This window comes from Lonchura striata, chromosome 3, assembly GCF_046129695.1.
Source record: "Lonchura striata isolate bLonStr1 chromosome 3, bLonStr1.mat, whole genome shotgun sequence".
Lineage (NCBI taxonomy): Eukaryota > Metazoa > Chordata > Aves > Passeriformes > Estrildidae > Lonchura > Lonchura striata.
This window is the reverse complement of record NC_134605.1, coordinates 34,135,642-34,154,275: the sequence shown is the minus strand read 5'-3', so window position 1 is coordinate 34,154,275 and position 18,634 is coordinate 34,135,642. Positions and strand designations below refer to the sequence as shown.

Genomic DNA, 18,634 nt, shown 5'->3' with positions numbered 1-18,634 from the left:
GTGTTCTGCCATGGGTAAAGGACGAGTCTGCTTTCCCTGCCAGCTGGGTCCCACCTTAGGTGGGGTGGGCAGCTCTCATGTGACAGGATCATGCTGATCTTGCTGCCTGGAGAAGATCTAGTGCTGAATTACTACAAGGCAAAGCAGGACAAATGCTCTAAAATGGTTTGCTAGAAAAGCAGCAGTGTATAGCCATCTGTGTGTCCTTCCAGTCTGCACTGCACTGGCCTGGGAGCACAGGGCTGAGAGCCCACATGCTCCTCTGGGCTCCTGTCCTGCACTCAGGAGTACAGAAGGAATGCTCTTGCCACAAACAGGGAGCAGCACAAGCACTTTAAGGCTGTTGGGCTGGTGTGGATGAAGCTGTGGTCCTTGCTGTTGCAGAATTTCAAACAGCAAATCTTGGACCATAGGTGTAGCTCTTGTTCTTGTTGTTACATGGATTACTGCCGTGACTTCTAAAATACAAATTGTCCAGGCTGTATTCCGGCTTCTTAAAAACAGGAAGTATTATTGTTCTCCAAATTCTCAGGGTTTTTTGGTTTTTTTTCTTCTGCATGCATGTCCTCATCACAATGCGAGCATCCCAAGCATTACAAGACAGGCATCTTCCTTTGAAAGAATTTTAATAGTTTCTCTTTAGGAACTTCTGCACTTCCTTTGACTTCATGGGTACAGTTGCTATATTGGATGATTGGTTAAGCTAAGAAAAAAAAGTACTTCCTGGGGTTAGTGACTATTCTTCTTTTGCTAGTTTTATGGAGAAGAGCCATGAAGTTCCCATCTTCACATCTAAAATTGACTTTTTTTAATCAGTGCTTTTTGTGTCAGCAGGCTACTTTGCCAGCTCATAATAGTAAACAAGGAAGTTGTTGTACAGGGAGAAATATACCAGTGAGAATCTGCTGTGGCACTTCCTGTAGCTCATATACAGTATTGAATTGGTAAACAGCTCTTTCTGAATACTTTTTTCCCCCCCTAAACAGGAAAAACTTCAGGTTAGCGGATATTCTGCATATTTCTGTGAGTGGAAAGAATTTACTTGCCAACCTCAGCATGTGTGTGTATATACTGTTATTTGTTGTTAGTGTTTAGGCTTCTGTTGAGTATCAGACTACTGAATGACAATTTTGTATTGGCTGTGGCCTCTCCTACTGGAGGACAGCCTCTAATAACCCCAACAACAACAAGAAACCCACCATGCATCCCATTTCTTGACAGGATCTGTATTGGAAACTTGCTTGATGAGAACAAATAAATTTGAGGTAAGCTACTTAGAATGCGCAGTGTGAATGCTGCTCTTGAATATAACGATATAAAGATTAAAAATATCTGTTTTTTCCTTTTGTCATTAGTAGAAGTTGGTGGACTCAGTGCAACTATTTTGTAGCACTTAATTTTCCAAGCTTGTCTGTCCATAAAACATTTGGTGTTCTGCAGTGAAGAATACCTAGTGCCTAGTTTTTTTTCTGCAGTCTTGCTTGAAAAAGTATGTGATAGGACAATGGGGAATGGTTTAAAACTGAAAGAGAATAGGCTCAGATTTGATTTTGGAAAGAAATTCTTTACTGTGAGGGTGGTGAGGCACTGGAACAGGTTGCCCAGAGAAGTTGTGGGTGCTCTGGAAGTGTTCAAGGCTAGGCTGGATGGAGCTTTGGGCAACTTGGTCTAGTGGAAGGTGTCCCTGTCCATGGAGGGGGGTTGGAACAGGATGATCTTGAAGGTCTCTTCAAATCCATTTTTCTATCTTGATTAATCTTCTGGCTTGATTAATTTTCTGACTTGGTGAGATTTTGCTGTGTGTGCACTTGACCTAAGGCAACTGAGATATTGTAGGACTGGTAATATTTTTGAATTCTGGATTTATATTTCTTTCTGGAGGAAAAAAAAATCTTGTTGCATGTGGCTTTCTAAAAGGAAGTTGGGCAGTTACAACTGGACCACCAGTTACACACATTTGACAGGACTGATTCAAAAGGAACAAAGTTATTTGAGCAGAGGGATTCATCCTGGCCCCTCTATCCCTAGACCCTTGACCACAAGGATTGCAGTGTGCTTCATCAGTTCTCCAAGAATATGTATGATAATTCAGGACTGCTGGAAAACTCATTTTTGGTCATATAACGGAATCAGAGGTCTGGCATCTTGCAGCTTTTCTGTAATAAAAAGTTATCTCCGTGGAGTGAATTCTATGTGATGCATTTTTTTAATCATCCTTTAAAATACTCTCTTTCTGACTCAATTTTAACTTCTGTAACAGCTGCAGATTCTGTACAATGCTCTCACTTCTATTATAAATATAACTTCAACTATCTGCAAAAGTTATTTTTGTTAGAAAAGCACTCAACTGTACTATAGCTATGCGTTTTCCTAACATGACAGTTTCATACAAATTGAAGTAAACAATGCCAGTTGCTTTAGCAAAATGGGCAGTACAACAGCTGCAAGACATGGTATTTTGCAAATCCCACTGTTTGGATTAGTCTGTTATTTTATAATCAGTTATCTTCTGTTTAGCACGGTGTTGAACTTCAGGTGAATTGCACCCAACTCCAGAGCAGCTGAAAATGACGTACTGCGGCTGAAATCCAATAGTGAGTGAGTTTGTTTGTTTATTTTAGATGAAAACTGGGATGATGATCAGCTTCTTGGATTTGAACCATGCAATGAAAACCTTATAACAGGTTGTAACATAATCAACGGGAAGTGCGAATGTGACACCATTCGGACCTGTAATAATCCATTTGAGTTTCCAAGCCAGGATACTTGTCTGTCGGCCTTAAAAAGGATTGAAGGTAAGCACTTGTCTTCAGTATTTCAGAGTTAGTAATATTTTTTCTGTGCAGTTGATGAAAAACTAGAGCATAGCGTATGTGTTTAAGGATGACTTGTGTAGTTTCAGATACCTCTGGTCTTCGACATGTCAGAAAAGAGGTGTATGTTGTAGAGGAAGATAGTACCTCATAAGCTTATTATTCCAAATGCTTAAATTTAAGATGGGAAGAAACATGCTATGATGTTTGCAGATTTTAAGGCTAAACAGTTCTGTTTATAGCTTGTGGTAGCTACTTTTGCTTATATTCCGCTGCAAAGCAGTGTGGAATACTATTTAGGTGTGTTGATATGACTGAATTGTGAATAAACACATGAAACACAAACATGGATTTTAATAGTAAAGACATAGTAAAGGTGTAGTTACTGATTATGCTTATATCTTTTATTATATGAATGCATGAATTTCTATTTTCTTTAAGTTTACGTAATGTGACATTATCTTACTGCTTCTATGTTACAGTTCCTCTGTTCCTTTGATTATATTTGTATTAGGCCTCATATGTTTATGCTTATGCATACATCCATATTTGCTTTTCCTTTTTTTTCTTTTGTTTATAGCTAAACTGGGAGTGAGTTGGCTCAAATATATCCAGCTGGAATTAAATTTGCATGGTGTATTTCTGGATTGTTCTAAACAGCAATTAAAGGAGTGATCATGGACCATTTTTTATGATGTTGTAATTATTGTTTATTCCCCAAAGTGTTCAGGAACATGCAGAAGTTGATTAGTGGTGTGGATCTACTTAATTAGACTACTTTAAACCAATGTTTAAAGTTGTATGGAAAAAGTTAAAATATGGTCAGTAGCCTTATAAATACATTAAGTTAGAGGATCTTTGACTTAAAGAAGTGTGACGTCATGTCATTTGTTGTACTTCTTTTGTGTTAAGAAAAATTGATTTTGTGCTACAGACTTTAAGTAAGGAGGTGTTGTGAGAAACTGAAGAAATATACTCATTGTTGGTCATTATATTGCTCACTAAAGGCATACAAATGCTTGGTCTGGGATTTTTGTGGGTTTTTTTCCTTATGTAACTCTAGGAAGAGCAGAGGCAGAACCTTTGGTCTGTTGTTGATGTAGTAGTGGGCAATAGCATGTATAGATGCTTCAGTTTTACCACTTCTCTTTTCATTTTTGAATATGTGACTAAGTCTGTAGTATTTCAGCAGGACTTTACTGGCAGGGCAGCTCGTGTACTTGCTGTGAAAATCTGCTGTGGGTTGTCTTTTTGTACTTTGCAGCCTTGGAAGAAATGGAATTAGCTTGTTCAATGGCATAGCTGAATCAGGTTGATTCTGAGTCACTTAATTTTAGCAATCTTTTTTTCAGCTAAATTTTCATTTTTAAAAAACAGCATTTCATAATTATCCATGAAGTAACAATATTCTACATTTAAACAGGTACAACAGCTGTAGTGTGATTATTCTTTCAGAGGTGTAATTTCCTTTTTTTTTCCTCTAGGGTTTCTTTCTCTGTGGAGTGGGGAGGGTGTTCTTCCAAAGCCTCAGACTGTGGGGCACCAGTAGAAGTGTTTAGGGCCTGTTGACTTTTTAATTTTTCACAGTTGGACAGGATGGCTGATGCAAGTGTTGAAGCAACAACGGTACCTTTAAATAACAGAAGTCTGGCAGTTATATTGAGTATTATAACAGTCCAGCTTTCACTCCTAAGAATGTGAATTTGCATTTGCATCCTCAGACTATGAAACTGTACTACTGAGGGATGTTGGACAGTAAATCCCTTTGTATTTCCTAATAGACAGGCAAAAGTCATAATGTAATTTTGATTTCTACATTTTACAGATATTGTTTGTTAAATTTGCCTGCTGGCTTTTGCCCTGTAAATGTTTATTCCCTCTTTCTCTGGCTAGGATTGGTAATTGAATGCTAACTGCTAATGGAGGTTGTTTCTTTAAATGCATTAGTTCTTGTTTTGGTAATTAAAACCAAAGTAATGCTTCATCCTGTACCTAAGCTAACGGAAAAGAAGAATAACTTTTTTCCACTAGTGCTTGCCACGTCCCTGTTTGCTAAGCAAGCCAAGTCTCTTAGGTAAAATGGAATAGACACTTTGGTGTGTCTGAACTAGTATTTGCTGCCTGAATATTTCAGGTTTTCAGATTTTAGTAGTCTGAAAATAGAATTCAACCACTTGGAAAGTCCACCTGAAACATGGCTTAGGTAGCACACAAACCAGACGGCTCTATGAGCATGTTAAAATAGAGAAATCTTTCAGTTTATTTAAGGCAAGCTGAATTTTAAAGTGTAGTGTCATGTAAAAAAGGATGATTCATAAGATCTGTTAAATATGTCAAATTAAGATTTTCATGAAATCCAAAGTAGTGATGTATACTTCACTCTTTTGGCTTGTCTGTTAAAGATAATAGCAGGAAGATTTGAAACTAGTAATTTAAACCTTTAAATACTCTAATAGGATCTGTTGCCATGGAAAGTGGGACCAAGGGAGGGTAGTCTAACTTCTCTTCCCTCACCACACTTTACATGGATAATTAAATACACAGTGTGATTTAAAAGACTTAAGTTGAATACCTGAATGATGGATACACCATAATAAGAGTTTCTGAAGAAAACTGCCCTGCTTGCTGAAAGCCTGCAGATAAGGAATCTGTTGCATAGATACAACCTGACAAGCAACAAATAGTGAGCTGAAATCTGGAATCCCATTTCCATATGGGAATGTGCTAAGGATTGAGGTTTTTGCATGTACTTCATTTTCTTGTGCCTTTTCCTGCTAGCCCTTTCCCTTTCAAGAGCCTTTCCAGTCATCTTCCTTCTTTATCTGGTTTGTCTTAAGCTTTTCAGCTTGTGTGTGGTCTTCCCCTCTGGGCTTCATGTCAATTCTAGCTTTCTTCCTCTGCTAACCCAGTTTTCTCCTGTTAGCTTCATGTAGGATCTTTCTTTTCCTATTGGCTTGGGTTCTGCCTGCCTTCCTGGGCTCCTCATATTTCATTCCAGCTTTACCTCTCTCTATCCCTTTCTTTGCCTAGCTATTTAATTCTGTTTGTATCCCAGTTCACTTAAAACAACTTCTACCCCTCTGTCCCAAAATCAGTTCACCTGGGCTCTGATGTCACAATGTTTAGATGTCATTGACAGGCCCTGAAGCCATGTTCTTTATTTTGTCTCCCCGAGACGTGCTCTGCCCTGTACTGGGAAAGCCTGTAATGAGAAGAAATTAATCTCTACTGAATTGTGTGTGACCTCTTTGGGGCACTGTTGTCTCTTGGGAAGAAAGTATGGCAAAGCTAAAGTGCAGTCTCAGTAATGCAAGTACTCATCTCTATCCCTTGCCCTTGTTTTCCTGGAAAACGGTAGGATTAGATACATTTAAAAGGATTGGTTTGGTCATAGAACTTGGTAGCTAAATTCTGTCTAATTTTCTTGTAGACATGCTGGAAATGTTTAAAGAGTTGTTACTTCCATAGAGTATATAGCATAAAGCACATTTATGCTTAGAGGCCTCCCAACTCCATCACCAGGCTTGAAGTGCCTGTTTCTCTACATGAACCATCAGTGACTTTCTGTAGAGAAGGTTTGTACAGAGGTCATGAACCATCCTGCTACGAGGAAATGCACACATTTGGGCCTAGAAAGAAACTGTCTGGAAAAGCTATTGCATACCTAGTAATAATAATACTAACAATAATAGATTCCTGTGTTGGGGTGTTTGGGTTTGGTTTCATTTTTGTTATTGTTGTTTAAAATGCTTTTGGTTATTGTTTTGATGAGTGCCTGTTCTGATATGGTTCAGGAAATCCTGTGTTCTTGAGCTTGGAAAGCTTTTTCTATTCAGGAGCCTTCTAATGATGACAGCTTGGTTGAACTTGGACTGCTGGAGTGGACAGTGAAAAATATGGCTGGGGGTGGAAAGTGATGAGATTCCTTCTTTCTGATGAACTACAGTTCATCACAGGAGTCTTAATAAACTGCATCTATGCATTCTTGTAGTCACAATTTGCAAAGAAATATCTGCAGCCATCACAAAAGAGTCAGTTCTTCAGACTTGGTGTGAGATGCTGATCACTGGGGATAAGGAATTAAGAGGAAGTAATTTTTTTTACCAAGATAAATTTGTAGGGTATTGATAGGAAATAGCATGGAAAACTTTTAATGTAGTGGCTATTCAGTTAGCTGAAAATCTAGTTTCAATGGCTGTATTCCAGTTCTGGGGTCTTTGCTTTCTCTCCCTCTGTGCCTGGATGGCACCAGTTCATATAGCCCTACAGAGCTTTAAAGAATGGGAACCAAAGGATGTTCTTGAGCCTGCTCCTCCTCCTCTACTAGAGCAGGCCTGGATCTGGGCTCTTATGCGCTGTTGTTTCAGAGGCATCATCTAGTCTTCAAATGATAGCTCACTTCTAAATATAAGTTCCCTGCTAGAACAGCTATCTCCTCTTCCCTCTGGGAAGTGAAGGGAAAGTTGGGGGTCAGTGCATCACTGGGGGTCAGTCTTTCACTAGGTGGGTTGTACATCAGGCTAGGTTCTCATCAACTGATTTAATGAGAACTTCAATCTACAGATTCTTTCAAAGAGTTTGCTTTGATAATATCAGGTTGTGACACAGACAAACATGTTTTCCAGAGAGCATAAGTGCTATCAGTCATAGCAATGACAGTAGTTTTGCCTCATAGCTTCAGTGTACACTTGAGTTGTAAGAGAAGAAACCAGTCAACTTCATCAGTTCTACTCTATCCAAACCCATAAGCATTTTCCATGTCGAAGTTAAACTCGGGCTTTATTCAGGACAAATGTGAAGGATAAAATCTGTGTCTTTTTAAATGAAAGATCTGATTAATGCTTTAGGTTAATGAACTTCTTTTACTTTTATCTCTGTCCCATGTAAAATGTGCTGCTGTGATACTAAACTATTGAAACTGTTGTTTTCAGAATTGTTTCTTCGTTACCTGGCTTGCACCTTTCCAAGCTATTCACTGCTGTTCTACATAGGTGAAAGGAAAATGCCTTTTAAGTTGCTGGTATCTATTAAGGTGGCTTATTGCAATGCGCTCCTTGCATTCCATTATTTTTACATGTAACTGAATAACTTTATGCTGACAAATGTTGCAATACCTGTTAGACCAGTCCTGGAATAACAAATATGAGAAGGTAATTTTATTCTGAATGCTTGTTTGGTTGTTAAGTTTGATTTTGTGTAAAAATTCACCTGTGTGGTCTTAATGACTATATTGTAAAACTAGAAGAGAATAGCTCCAGCTTTATGCTGATTTATCAAGCAAAGAGTGGAGTGAAATACTTTCAGATGTGCTTAATCTGATATACTTTCCACTCCCCTTGCACAACAATTAACGTATGTTTTTCCTCAAATAACTGAACTTTGAAGGTTGGCATGTATTAGCAATAAGGAATGCAGTTGGGGCAAAGATCCAGATTTTACCCTTGAACATGCTTGTGAGAGCCAAGTAAGTGCATTTGAAGGCAAAATTTCACATGAACACAGAAAACCCATAGTGTAGCTTTTGGGCTTTTTTTCTGAATGCATAGAGACAGAAGGGAAAAAACCACATTTGATATGGAAATAATACAGATCAGAAATATTAATATGAATATCAATATACAAAGCAATTTTCCAAAACAAAAAAGGAAGAGAACTCAATCATTATCTTGATGAGAGGGTACTGTGACAGTGGCACATCTGGCACTGCAGTTGCTTTCACAGCATGACAGTGCAGTGTTATTTGCAGGACTTGTCATTTTTTCCTGACTCTAGTTCCTCAGAGAACAGTTCCCTGATCAAGGATGTATGACTTTTTTAGCCAATATATTGGCTATTTTGGGATGTCCTGTGTATAAGGCAAGATATCACACAGACAAAATCTATGCCATGAGATTTCAAGATAACCAGAGGAAAATCTTGTAGAAGTTTCAGAAAGATATCAAAAGGGAAAACTGACTTTCATATTTCTGTATTGATGTGGCTGGATACCTAATTTTAGGCTTAACTAGATTATGAATAATGCAGTTTGTATTAACAGGGGAAAAGCTGCATTGCAGGGACTGTTAGGAGGGAAGATTGAATATAGAACACAAAACTGAGCAGCTGGTTAAAAAACCCTAAATTGTTACTATTGCAAAAACTGTTTACAATTCTGTGTCTTTTCTATTTTTCCCTGCCATTTTATGTAACTGTGTGGTGTTTTTGCAGTGTAGTAACTGAGCTTATTGCTTTGCTGTGCTGCACTTGCTCATGTGAGCTGCTGTACAGATGCCATGCCTGCTTTTCTACATCTGTATCCTCAGGCATCTAGTGTGAAATGGAGAGTGTACTGGGTTTTCCATTTGTGACACTTCAGTTTTCTTTAAACTTGTTTGAGATTGCTGTGGACAGAAGTGTAACTTTTACTATAGGCTCTGTGATAGAACTGAGTGACAAATGCCTCCTACAAAGCCAGCAGTCAGATGTAATGGTCTAAGCAGGGTTGTTCCTAGAGACAAAGGGGCATTCTTCTTGCCTTTTTCCGTATCAAATGCTTACCTGCATTCACCTGAAACTGAATACAAGATAACTGATTGTACCTGGAGCTTCTATGAAACTAGGAAAAAACAGGGCAGGTATCTTACAGCTGGTCGGATCTTGAGCTTGATAAATTCTGTGCCTCCCAAAGCTCTTTTCCATGTTGGCAACTAGGCTGTGCTTGAAGTAGGTCCACTTTAACTGTAGTGACAAGCTACAGGATAAAATGAATGCTTGGCCTTACTTCTGTTGAAGTTGAGAAAGAGAGTGAAAATGAAGCAGGTGGCTTTCAGCAGAACGCTTCCAGATGTAGTGTTGATTTTAAAGATCAAAAGTTGGCTATGTTTGACAGAAGAGACCTGAGCAAAGATCTCCAATTGAATGGTGTGTAAACATTAGGTTAATGTCGTATAGTAGCAGGAAGTTATATTCCTGTGGCTGGGTCACAGGTCTTGTTTTGACAGGGCAAGTCTTGTTTGGATATAGGTGGCGTTGATGCTGACAGAGATAACTGAGTGTTGAATGAATGCATGCAGTGATAGTGGTATCAATGACATGCTGGTCGATATGACAATTTTAGTACAGTGGCTGTGTCTCTATAAAAAGAAACAGTTTATTCTGTAAAATCAACTTCTTTTGTTGTTGTTGGATCACTTCAGTAACTTCACAGTTGTCTCTTATAATATATATAACATACCAATATTTCGTAATGCTGAACAGTTATATAGTATGGGACAAATTATTTTAGCACTTTGTCTCCAAATTTAGGCCTTGAAGTTGTTGTGGTGTTGTTTTCTAAATAAAACAAACACTATTGCCACTTCTACATCATCCAACTGATTTTTCGTTGTAATAGAGTGATGCATTACCAACAAATTGTTTGTGTCCAAGATGTGTGTATGTATGTATGGAGACTTGAATCGAAGCAAGATCCTTTGAACCAGTTGGCTTCTAGAGAAACTTTGGTTTTAAATGTGAAACCTGATCTTGAGAGTGTTTGGATTTTCTTTTGAAAAAGCTATTCAAAGACTTTCTTATCCTTAATGATGGTAAAAAAGAGCTCTACTCACTCCTGAATTCCTGCATGTGTTCTCTTCCCTGTTTTTCTAGATTCCTTCAACTGTTCCATGTTCAAAGTATTTTTTTAAATTATAGCTGTTAAAAGTTCATGAAAACTCCCTTCTTCATTCAACAAGTACTTACATAGTTTGTCTAGAATCAGATGTTATGCAGGTTCTGCCTTTCTGTCCAGAAGAGCTAAAGCTTTCAATAACTCTTGGCTGTAGTAAGGAACAGACAAAAATGGGACTTTTGTATGTTTTAGACATGTAAAAATTGTTGGCATAGTGACAAACCAATCTACATAATTTAAGGTGCTAGAATTTAAATGACTCGTCAGATATCTATGCCAAAATTGCAGCGTCTATAAATGACTGCACTAATAATATTAAATGTTGAATATTTTTGGCACTAGCATGTAACTTTAGAAGGACAAAGAAAGCACTCTTTTGATTTAAAACAAATATTAAAAAACCGCCAAGCCCCAAACTGAAAACTCAAATCTCTTTTGACCCCTGGTTGGGAGGTACAGTCATACACAGCAGCAGAGGAAATGCTTGACATTCTCATCATGTGAGCTGGGGCTTCCAATCCTTTTGGCACACTTATATGAGTATGTCTGAGGTCTTTCTTTGCAGTTGTCATGTCAGGCTTCTTGTAGACATAAATAGGGAACAAAGTAATGCCAAAAGAAACATATTTAATCTTTCTGCTTTGGATCTTTCTGTAATTTGCATTTATTGCTTTATGGGAGTTTTGAACAAAAGTTCCTAAACTCTTGTTGATGTTTAGAAGTCAGGATAGAGTACTAGTATCAAGGTTTTACAACTTGAGTAAAAATATATATTTTTAAAAAGCTAATCTGGATGCTTCTGAAGAAAACCACTTCAAACATCCAAAATGGTTTAATAAACTTGTGACTGATGTACCATACTACAATGATGGATAGAAAACAAGATGTCAAGTCTGTTAAACAAAATATTCTAATTACTGTGCTGTTTGTGGGCAGTGTGGGTATTCTTTACCTGGGTAGATCACATGTGACAGAAAACTAAAACAGCAATCTTGATATTGTTGCTTTTCAGTAGTCTTGCACTTCATACTGCCATGTAAGCTGAAGCGTTAAGGCATGTACTTCAGTCTATGACATCATTCTGTGCATCTGGTCCTTACCATGGTGCATGCCACTGCTCTTAGCTGCCAGCTTGCAATAACTGGATGCCTTCTGCTGGGGCTTTGGATGTCCTGCAACACAGGCACACCAGGTAGAAAAACAAACACCTTGATCCTGGAACTCATCTGCTGGAGCTGAAGAGCTATTGGGAGTTAAATGTTGTCAATCTCCTTGAACTGGATCTCTCCCTGAGCATGTTGCTGGCAGCTGCCAAGTCAAGAGCTGCCAAGAAGAACAGAGTAAGGCAGGACTGCTCATCCCAGCTTTACTAGAAACTGGCAACTCCAAGTGAGCCAAGCAAGATCAAAGTACAGTGCATGTGTGTGGAGTGGGGGAGGAGGGGAAAATAAAAAGAGAAAGACATACCCATCTTTTTTTCCCTGACATCTTCTCCTAGTGTTGGAGAGTTAAAATGCTTCATGGATCTGTGTGCTAATGCTGTTTGTTGTGTGACCTTAGGCATGTTTAGTAAGAAACTGAGTATTACAGGACAGTGGATATTTGGGACAGCATACAGGTAACTGAGGGTGGATGGGACTTGGATCTTGGCTCGAGGGCTGTACCTGGGTAGCATGGTTGTTACAAAGAAACGTGATCTGACTGGTTTGCTGATAGGTCTGAATCTCTTACAAAACAATAACACCTAATGGATGAGTCTGAGGCATGGTAGAAAATGAAGAGAAGAAGAAAAGGTTGCCATTTTCAACATGTAAAGTGTGGTGGTTTAGAACTTTTCATTACTGCATAAAGTTATTCTAACTTTAGTAAGATTTTTGTTTTCTAGGCATGTGTTTGCTTAGTCTTTTTCAAAACTCTGTGGGGTGTTACTGAGATTTCTAAACCAGGTCTGTAGGAGCTAGCATCACATAAAGGGATGGTATGCATTGGTACTGCTTATAAATGGTTTACTATCTCCTTCGCTATTGTCTGAGCAAGCTGTTTATTGAAATGAGGTTAAATAAAGACTCTGGCTAACCTAGTTAACAATCCCTTATGTAGATTGTCCTGTATAGGGAACTGTGCTTTGCTACTGTGTTCTGTAGGTTCCTTTCACTGCAGAAGAGTTTCAATGGATCTGTTCAGTACTAATACGAAGTGAGATTAATTGAAGCTTGAAAACTGAGATAAAGCTGTAACTTCACAATAACACATCCTTAACTTCTTTTGAATGACACTACAATCATGTGAGTAGCTGTCCTACATGCAGACCAGAGCATGAGTGCTCATTGTAAGAAAGTCCTGCCCTTTCTGTAACCACCACTAGTTTGGTTCAGGAGGCTGCAGACAGAAGTGTTTGTGTCTGACACTAAGTTTACTCTGAGTCCTGCATTTTTGAAGCATTGATTTGCCAATGTACTCATTCCAATAATCTCTTTCCACTCAATCCTAGGGACTATTGCTGTAAAAACTACTAGCTCATTGCCAAAGGAAAGAGTGCTTTCCTTTCTAGCAGAAATCTAGTCTGTCTTTACAGCTGCAGTCCCCAAAACTCATCACTGTGTGATCAAACATGGTTTCACATCAAGTCACTCATGCACCTCTTTCCATCACTATGGTAGTTCTTACTTGTGTAATATTTTACATAACTGAAATTCAAATCTGGAATATGGAGCAAGAAATAAAACCTACTTAAGTCTTATTTCCTCATAAAAGTCCAGTAGAAATCTGTGAATCATTGCTAGCTCTTCAGGCTTAGTTCACCTGTGAACCCCTTGTGGAAGATCTTCCCCTTTTTTTTTTTTTTCTCCTCCCTCTTCTTCCCCACTCCTTAAGGGCAAAATTGTCATAGGCTACATACAGTTAAGGAACTTACTGGGGAGTACAAGGATTGCTATGGAGTTGGAGGAAAACTTGGGAAGGCAAAGGAAACTTGTCAAAAGAAAAAGACAACTGTATTATATTTGGTTTTGTTTGTTTTAGGGTTTGGGGCTTTTGTCTTTTTTGTTTTGTAGCATGGTGGCTTGTTTTCTTCTGCTTAGTGAGGGGTTTTGTTGTTGTTTGTGGTTTGTTTGTTTGCTTTTCTGGACTGAAGCTAAAATACCTCACCCTGTCTGATATTTACTATGTTATGTGTAGTGGATACAGACCAGAAGACCTCATGGTGTTCCAGGATTACAGAAGACGGCAAATGGGAGCTGAAACCTAAAATAACTGTGCGGTATAGCTTAATAAGAATAGGACATCACTTTAAATTTCTTTGTCAATTTTCCCACAGAAGAAGCATAACTGTCTTAAATTAAAAGAATGGTTTGTTACCTGGCTACATATGTGTGAAGTGTGTTCAAGTGTGTTCTCTGAATATAAACCTTTGATAAGGCTTCTTTTCTTAAAAAGAAATAAAAAACCAGCAAGCTACTCTGTGCCTTGTAGTCTGGTAGTTTTGACCCATCCTGACTAAGTTGAATGAATTGATACTTCCTTTCTCATCCATGTTTTGTGTAAACAAAGAGTGACCTAATTTAGGCATTAAGATGCTTCTGGCTTTGAATCCCAAGTGGAAAAGGGGGCTTTTGAGTTTATGGCCTGGTGAAAAGGGGGATTTCTGCTGCCTCTTGCCCTAAGGAGTTCATGTCTCTATGCTTCTTTGTACACACTCTTCCTTCTCCCTGTTGCCTTGACATGATGTGTTGTGTGTCCATGCTGTTGAGCTGGGGAGGGGAATCCCTTAAGCTATTGGGGCCAACAAAGATTCTTTATTGACAAATTGCAATTCAAATGGTGTTGTGAAGAAATGAGGCTTTTATAATTCTGCTGCTTTTGTCCCTCAGTCTCTGCTTTTCCCTGTTTCCTGTTCATGGTTACTTTTAAGATTTATTAGATTTGAACAATTTCAACGAATGGGTAAATACTTCAAAGATATTACCATTCTGCAAGTACTGAGCATGGGCAGGTGCTATGAGACTATACAGCAGGAAATCCACTTCAATATGAGGCAGCAGAGAATCTGTGGCAGCTGGAGGACTGATGAAGAGACATATACTATTACTATTTGAACAAATAGAAGAGCTTCAATTGAAACTCTCATCATCTTGTGTGCTACAGAATGCAATTCTGAAAGGAAGCCGCAAGGGACCAGGCTTAGTAATTTCAGTGCTAGTGAAGCTATGTGTTCTCTATTATGTTCTTTGCTGTCAAATGCTTCCAGTAAAAAAAAAGTAATAATAATATGGTAGATACAGTAACTTGGGGCTCTAGATACCACTAGGTGGCAGAACCCATGCATCTATTTTGTGAATTTCTTTCTGTGCCTTGATTCTTCATCTAAGTATACTGAAAACACTTTTCAAATATCATGTAAACATCAGTAGGGATGTTTACATGCTATCATAATTGGGTTTATATTGGCTGCTGTTGTGGGAAACATGGAGGGCTTGCAACATACTTGTATCCTTGCTTGTTCAGACTGCCTACCCCTTCTGAAAAGCCTGCTACTCAAAAAGCAGTTGCATTTAGTTGCACTTGGATGTCAACAAAACTCTTTCCCTTTTTCTTGATTCTGTTGTTAATAGATGAGAGACGACAGTGACATTTAAGAGGAATGGTTTGTAAAGAATACAGTGGCAGGAACATGGAGGGTATATCTAGGTGGGAACTCTTAGCTCCTCCCCCCAGGGTGGAGCATCTCACAATGGTTGATGTTATTCTGAGTCAAAAGATGTGTCCTTGATCCCCTGTTAAACAGAAATGGCTTCTGGAGCGAGTTATCTGAGTCACCTGCTAAGACATTGATAGGCCCATTAACAGGAGATAAGGAAAACTGCCCAGAGGGCAACTGCTACACCAGGGATGGCAATAGAAAACTTCTTGCCTCTCAATCTCCTTGCCTCTCAATCTCGAACAGGCATACAGTACTATTAATGCAAGAGACATCCATGCCCTCGTGATCTACTCATAAGTATGCCATCTCTTTTAATGAAGACCTCTATGAGTGTGTGCTTAGTAATGAATCTGATAAATACTGATTGACAGCTTACTCCATTTGTTGGGTAAATATTGGCTAGTTTAACTTTATTTTGCTCTTCTGGAATAATCACATGACCAAGAATCACCTTTTGAATGTAGTGTCTTGGAGGAATTATACAAGTCTCTTGTTTCTCAGTGAGTTCAAATAGAAGTTTGCATGCAAATGTTTTTTTCCCACCTCAGTTTTCTTTCAGTGCCCCAGTCAGTTGTGCAGTCTTCTTCACCTTTTTAGTGCATCTGCTCTGTCTGCTTCTAACAGTCTCTTCTCCAGCTACCCTGGATCAAATCATTCCTTGCTTCTGGTGATCTTCCTGGGTATTCCGACACCTCATGAATATCTCATTCCTTTCTTCATTCTCTGTGGATCTGCTCTGAACAGCTGAATAAGAAATGCAAGTGCTGTTGCAGCCACTGTCCAGCTCTGCGATACCACTTTGGGAATGTGATAGGGATGTTTGTGAACTTGTGCTCTTGGTGGTGCTAGATGTAACTCTCATTCTAATCTGGACAAGGTGGGTTTGGGTGGGCTTTGTTTTTTTTTAAGGAGGAGATTTTGGGTTGTCAGATGCAGGCACCATGGCCTATTTTGAAGAGCTCTTTATTGGCACACATTTCTGAAGCTTGTTTGTCTTTACGATTCCTTTTAATATTACCAGTGTTTGTTTCTTCATGAAACCTGTATAGAAATGTTGAAGGATGTACTGTGAGGGAAAGAAGCTCAGCCAAAAAAAAAGATAAGTTTTCAGGAAGGTACTACTTTGGCTCTCAGTTTCTTTATCATAGAAAAGTAAATTGAAATAACAAGCCCAAATACCAAAAAGTCATCTGGTTTTAATATATTTAAAGAAATACACTATGCTGGCAGAAATGCCTGAAGCATCTTGGTGTTCAGAATTATGTGTATAGTTTCTCTTTTGTATCCTGTTCATGTCATCACCTCTGTATAATTTCTACCTACAAACCAATACCATGGAGATCATTCAACAGGCTTTGTTTGTGGTGTAACAGCCAGGGGTATTTATGCATAATATGCCTTCAGTTCCAAGTTATGCTCGAGTTATTGTTTTCCTACATCATACGGTAGGAAACATGGTATTTCTTCAAAGTTTGAGGTTAGTTGTTATAAATTACATTATGGTTTGTTCTTCCTACTTTTAAGTAGAACTTTAAAACTTGTGCTTAGAAAGTAATCTTCCTTTCAGAAAGGAAATTTGTTGACTGTGTTTTCCTGTGACATGTTGAAAATGGCTGATGGTTGCAGCTTGAGACCTCCAACACACAAGATCTGGTGGATCCTGATACTGTCATTTGAGACAGTATAACGTAGCATACTAAACTGATGATGAAAGCAAGTCTGTACTGAGCAGATAAGCAGTGATGTCTGGATGTAACATCCCAATTTTGTTGACTGTTTGGAAGTGGTGGTGATTCCTGATCAGGCTATTGCAGTGAGGTAGAGAGAAAATAAACTCCTTAAGCTGCCTTGGCAGAGCTGTGATGCTGAAGAGCTCAGTGCTGGTGAAGGGGGTTACTGAAAGGAAATGTAGTGGGTGTGTGGAGATGCTAAAGATACTACAGTGCCAAAGACAGCTCTGGAGTATGCATTAAGAGCAGCACTACTAGAGATAGTGGTGTATATCTGTCCTGTTGATGAGACAATGACTGATAGTGAAGAGATGTTCCCCTTTGTGATAGAGGTCTTGTATGGGGTCTTGAGGGGTTTTTGTTTAGAGAGAGGACTGGAAATAGACAGAGGGAAAATGCCTTGTGTAACTCATCAGCCTTGGGTTATGTTAAACTTTGTTTTGAAATAATGTGAAACACTGTGTAATGTCTGTCTGTGAGATTGGGTGACACTCTTGAAAAAAGAGAGTTAGCTTTAGAACCCTGTTTTGTCCTGATGTATAGGGTCATACTGAGGCTGTATGAGTGCAGTGAGCTTTATTTAGAAATTCCTGAAATTATTATGATGATCCTTTTGGTTTTCCTGAAAAAAAGATGCAGAGAAGACTGACAATGCTTGTTTGAATGTCCAGATTGTGATTCTGGTTTGAATGAATTTTCTGCTGACTTCTGTGTGAAGAAATTTAATTTCATCCTTGCAGTTCTTCTGTCATTTTACAGTAGATATAATTACTAGCTGGGATGCAAATGTTTTAATTCTTCAGTGTGGTTTGATGTGGGATATTGTTTTTCTGCTGATTTATGAGAGTGTGTCTGGGGAGTGATGCATAGGTCTGGTGTGTCTTGTGCCCCTTAGGGACCTCAGTGACCTTGGGCTGTTGGTTTTAGAGGGCTTCTGTGACTCTGCCTGGCCAAGAAGCTAGGCAGTAAGGTTCCCTAGAGATGCCACACTGTGTTAAGTGAATTAGATTTGGACTGTGCAGCCAGTGTATCTTACCAGCTCCAGCATGATCCTTTTTAGCAGGTGGATTAAGTCTGTCAGTTCTGCAGTCCCTGGCTTCCATCAGTCTTGAGCCTGTGGATTCATTGGCACTGGAAAAGGTAAGTCCCTTAAAAGGGAATTTTCTTTGGAATAAAACCACCCCATCAAACCCAGCATCACTTTCAGATAGTTTTTGAAGAGGCAATTGTAGGAGTTAGTGCTGTGTATTTAGCCCTTTATTACCAATGCTGCACATACCAAATTACCATAACTTGGATCATAGCTCCTGTTTGGACAGGATGGGAGACAAATTACAGACTGCAGTTGCTGGCACCAAGCATCTGTAGAAGCTACTGAAGAATGCTCTCCCTCATCTCACTTTGTAGTAGTGGGGCTGCAGCTGATCCAAAGAACTATGCAAGAACAAATGAGCTGAGCAGGAGCCATGCCTTCCAAATGTTTTGAAGCACTCTTCTTGTGTGTGTGTGAAGGTGCTGCCCTCCTTTCCAGAAGATTATGGTAGAATTATCTTCTTTCAATTGCAGTGAGTGGTTATTGCCTTCAATGCCCCCTTAAGACTTAGCAAAAGGAATGTTAAGTGTACAGATGTTTGATCTGTGGAAAACATTAAGTATCTCTCAGGTACAGTCAGGTTTTATAGCTTTCTCTCTCTTGTTTAGAATTCATCAATAGATTGTGGTTTTTAATGTCCAAAAATAATGA

The 18,634-nt window shown here is 38.9% G+C and overlaps 1 protein-coding gene across 2 annotated transcripts in view; it reads left to right on the top strand.

Moving 5' to 3' along the window:
- Positions 1 to 18,634, top strand: part of CRIM1 (cysteine rich transmembrane BMP regulator 1) — a 171,579-nt gene that overhangs the window by 12,280 nt on the left and 140,665 nt on the right. For both annotated transcript variants that reach the window (XM_021528080.3, XM_021528076.3), the window contains exon 2: positions 2,622 to 2,795. In XM_021528080.3, coding sequence (XP_021383755.1) covers positions 2,622 to 2,795 — 174 coding nt within the window. The remainder of the gene's footprint in view (positions 1 to 2,621; positions 2,796 to 18,634) is intronic.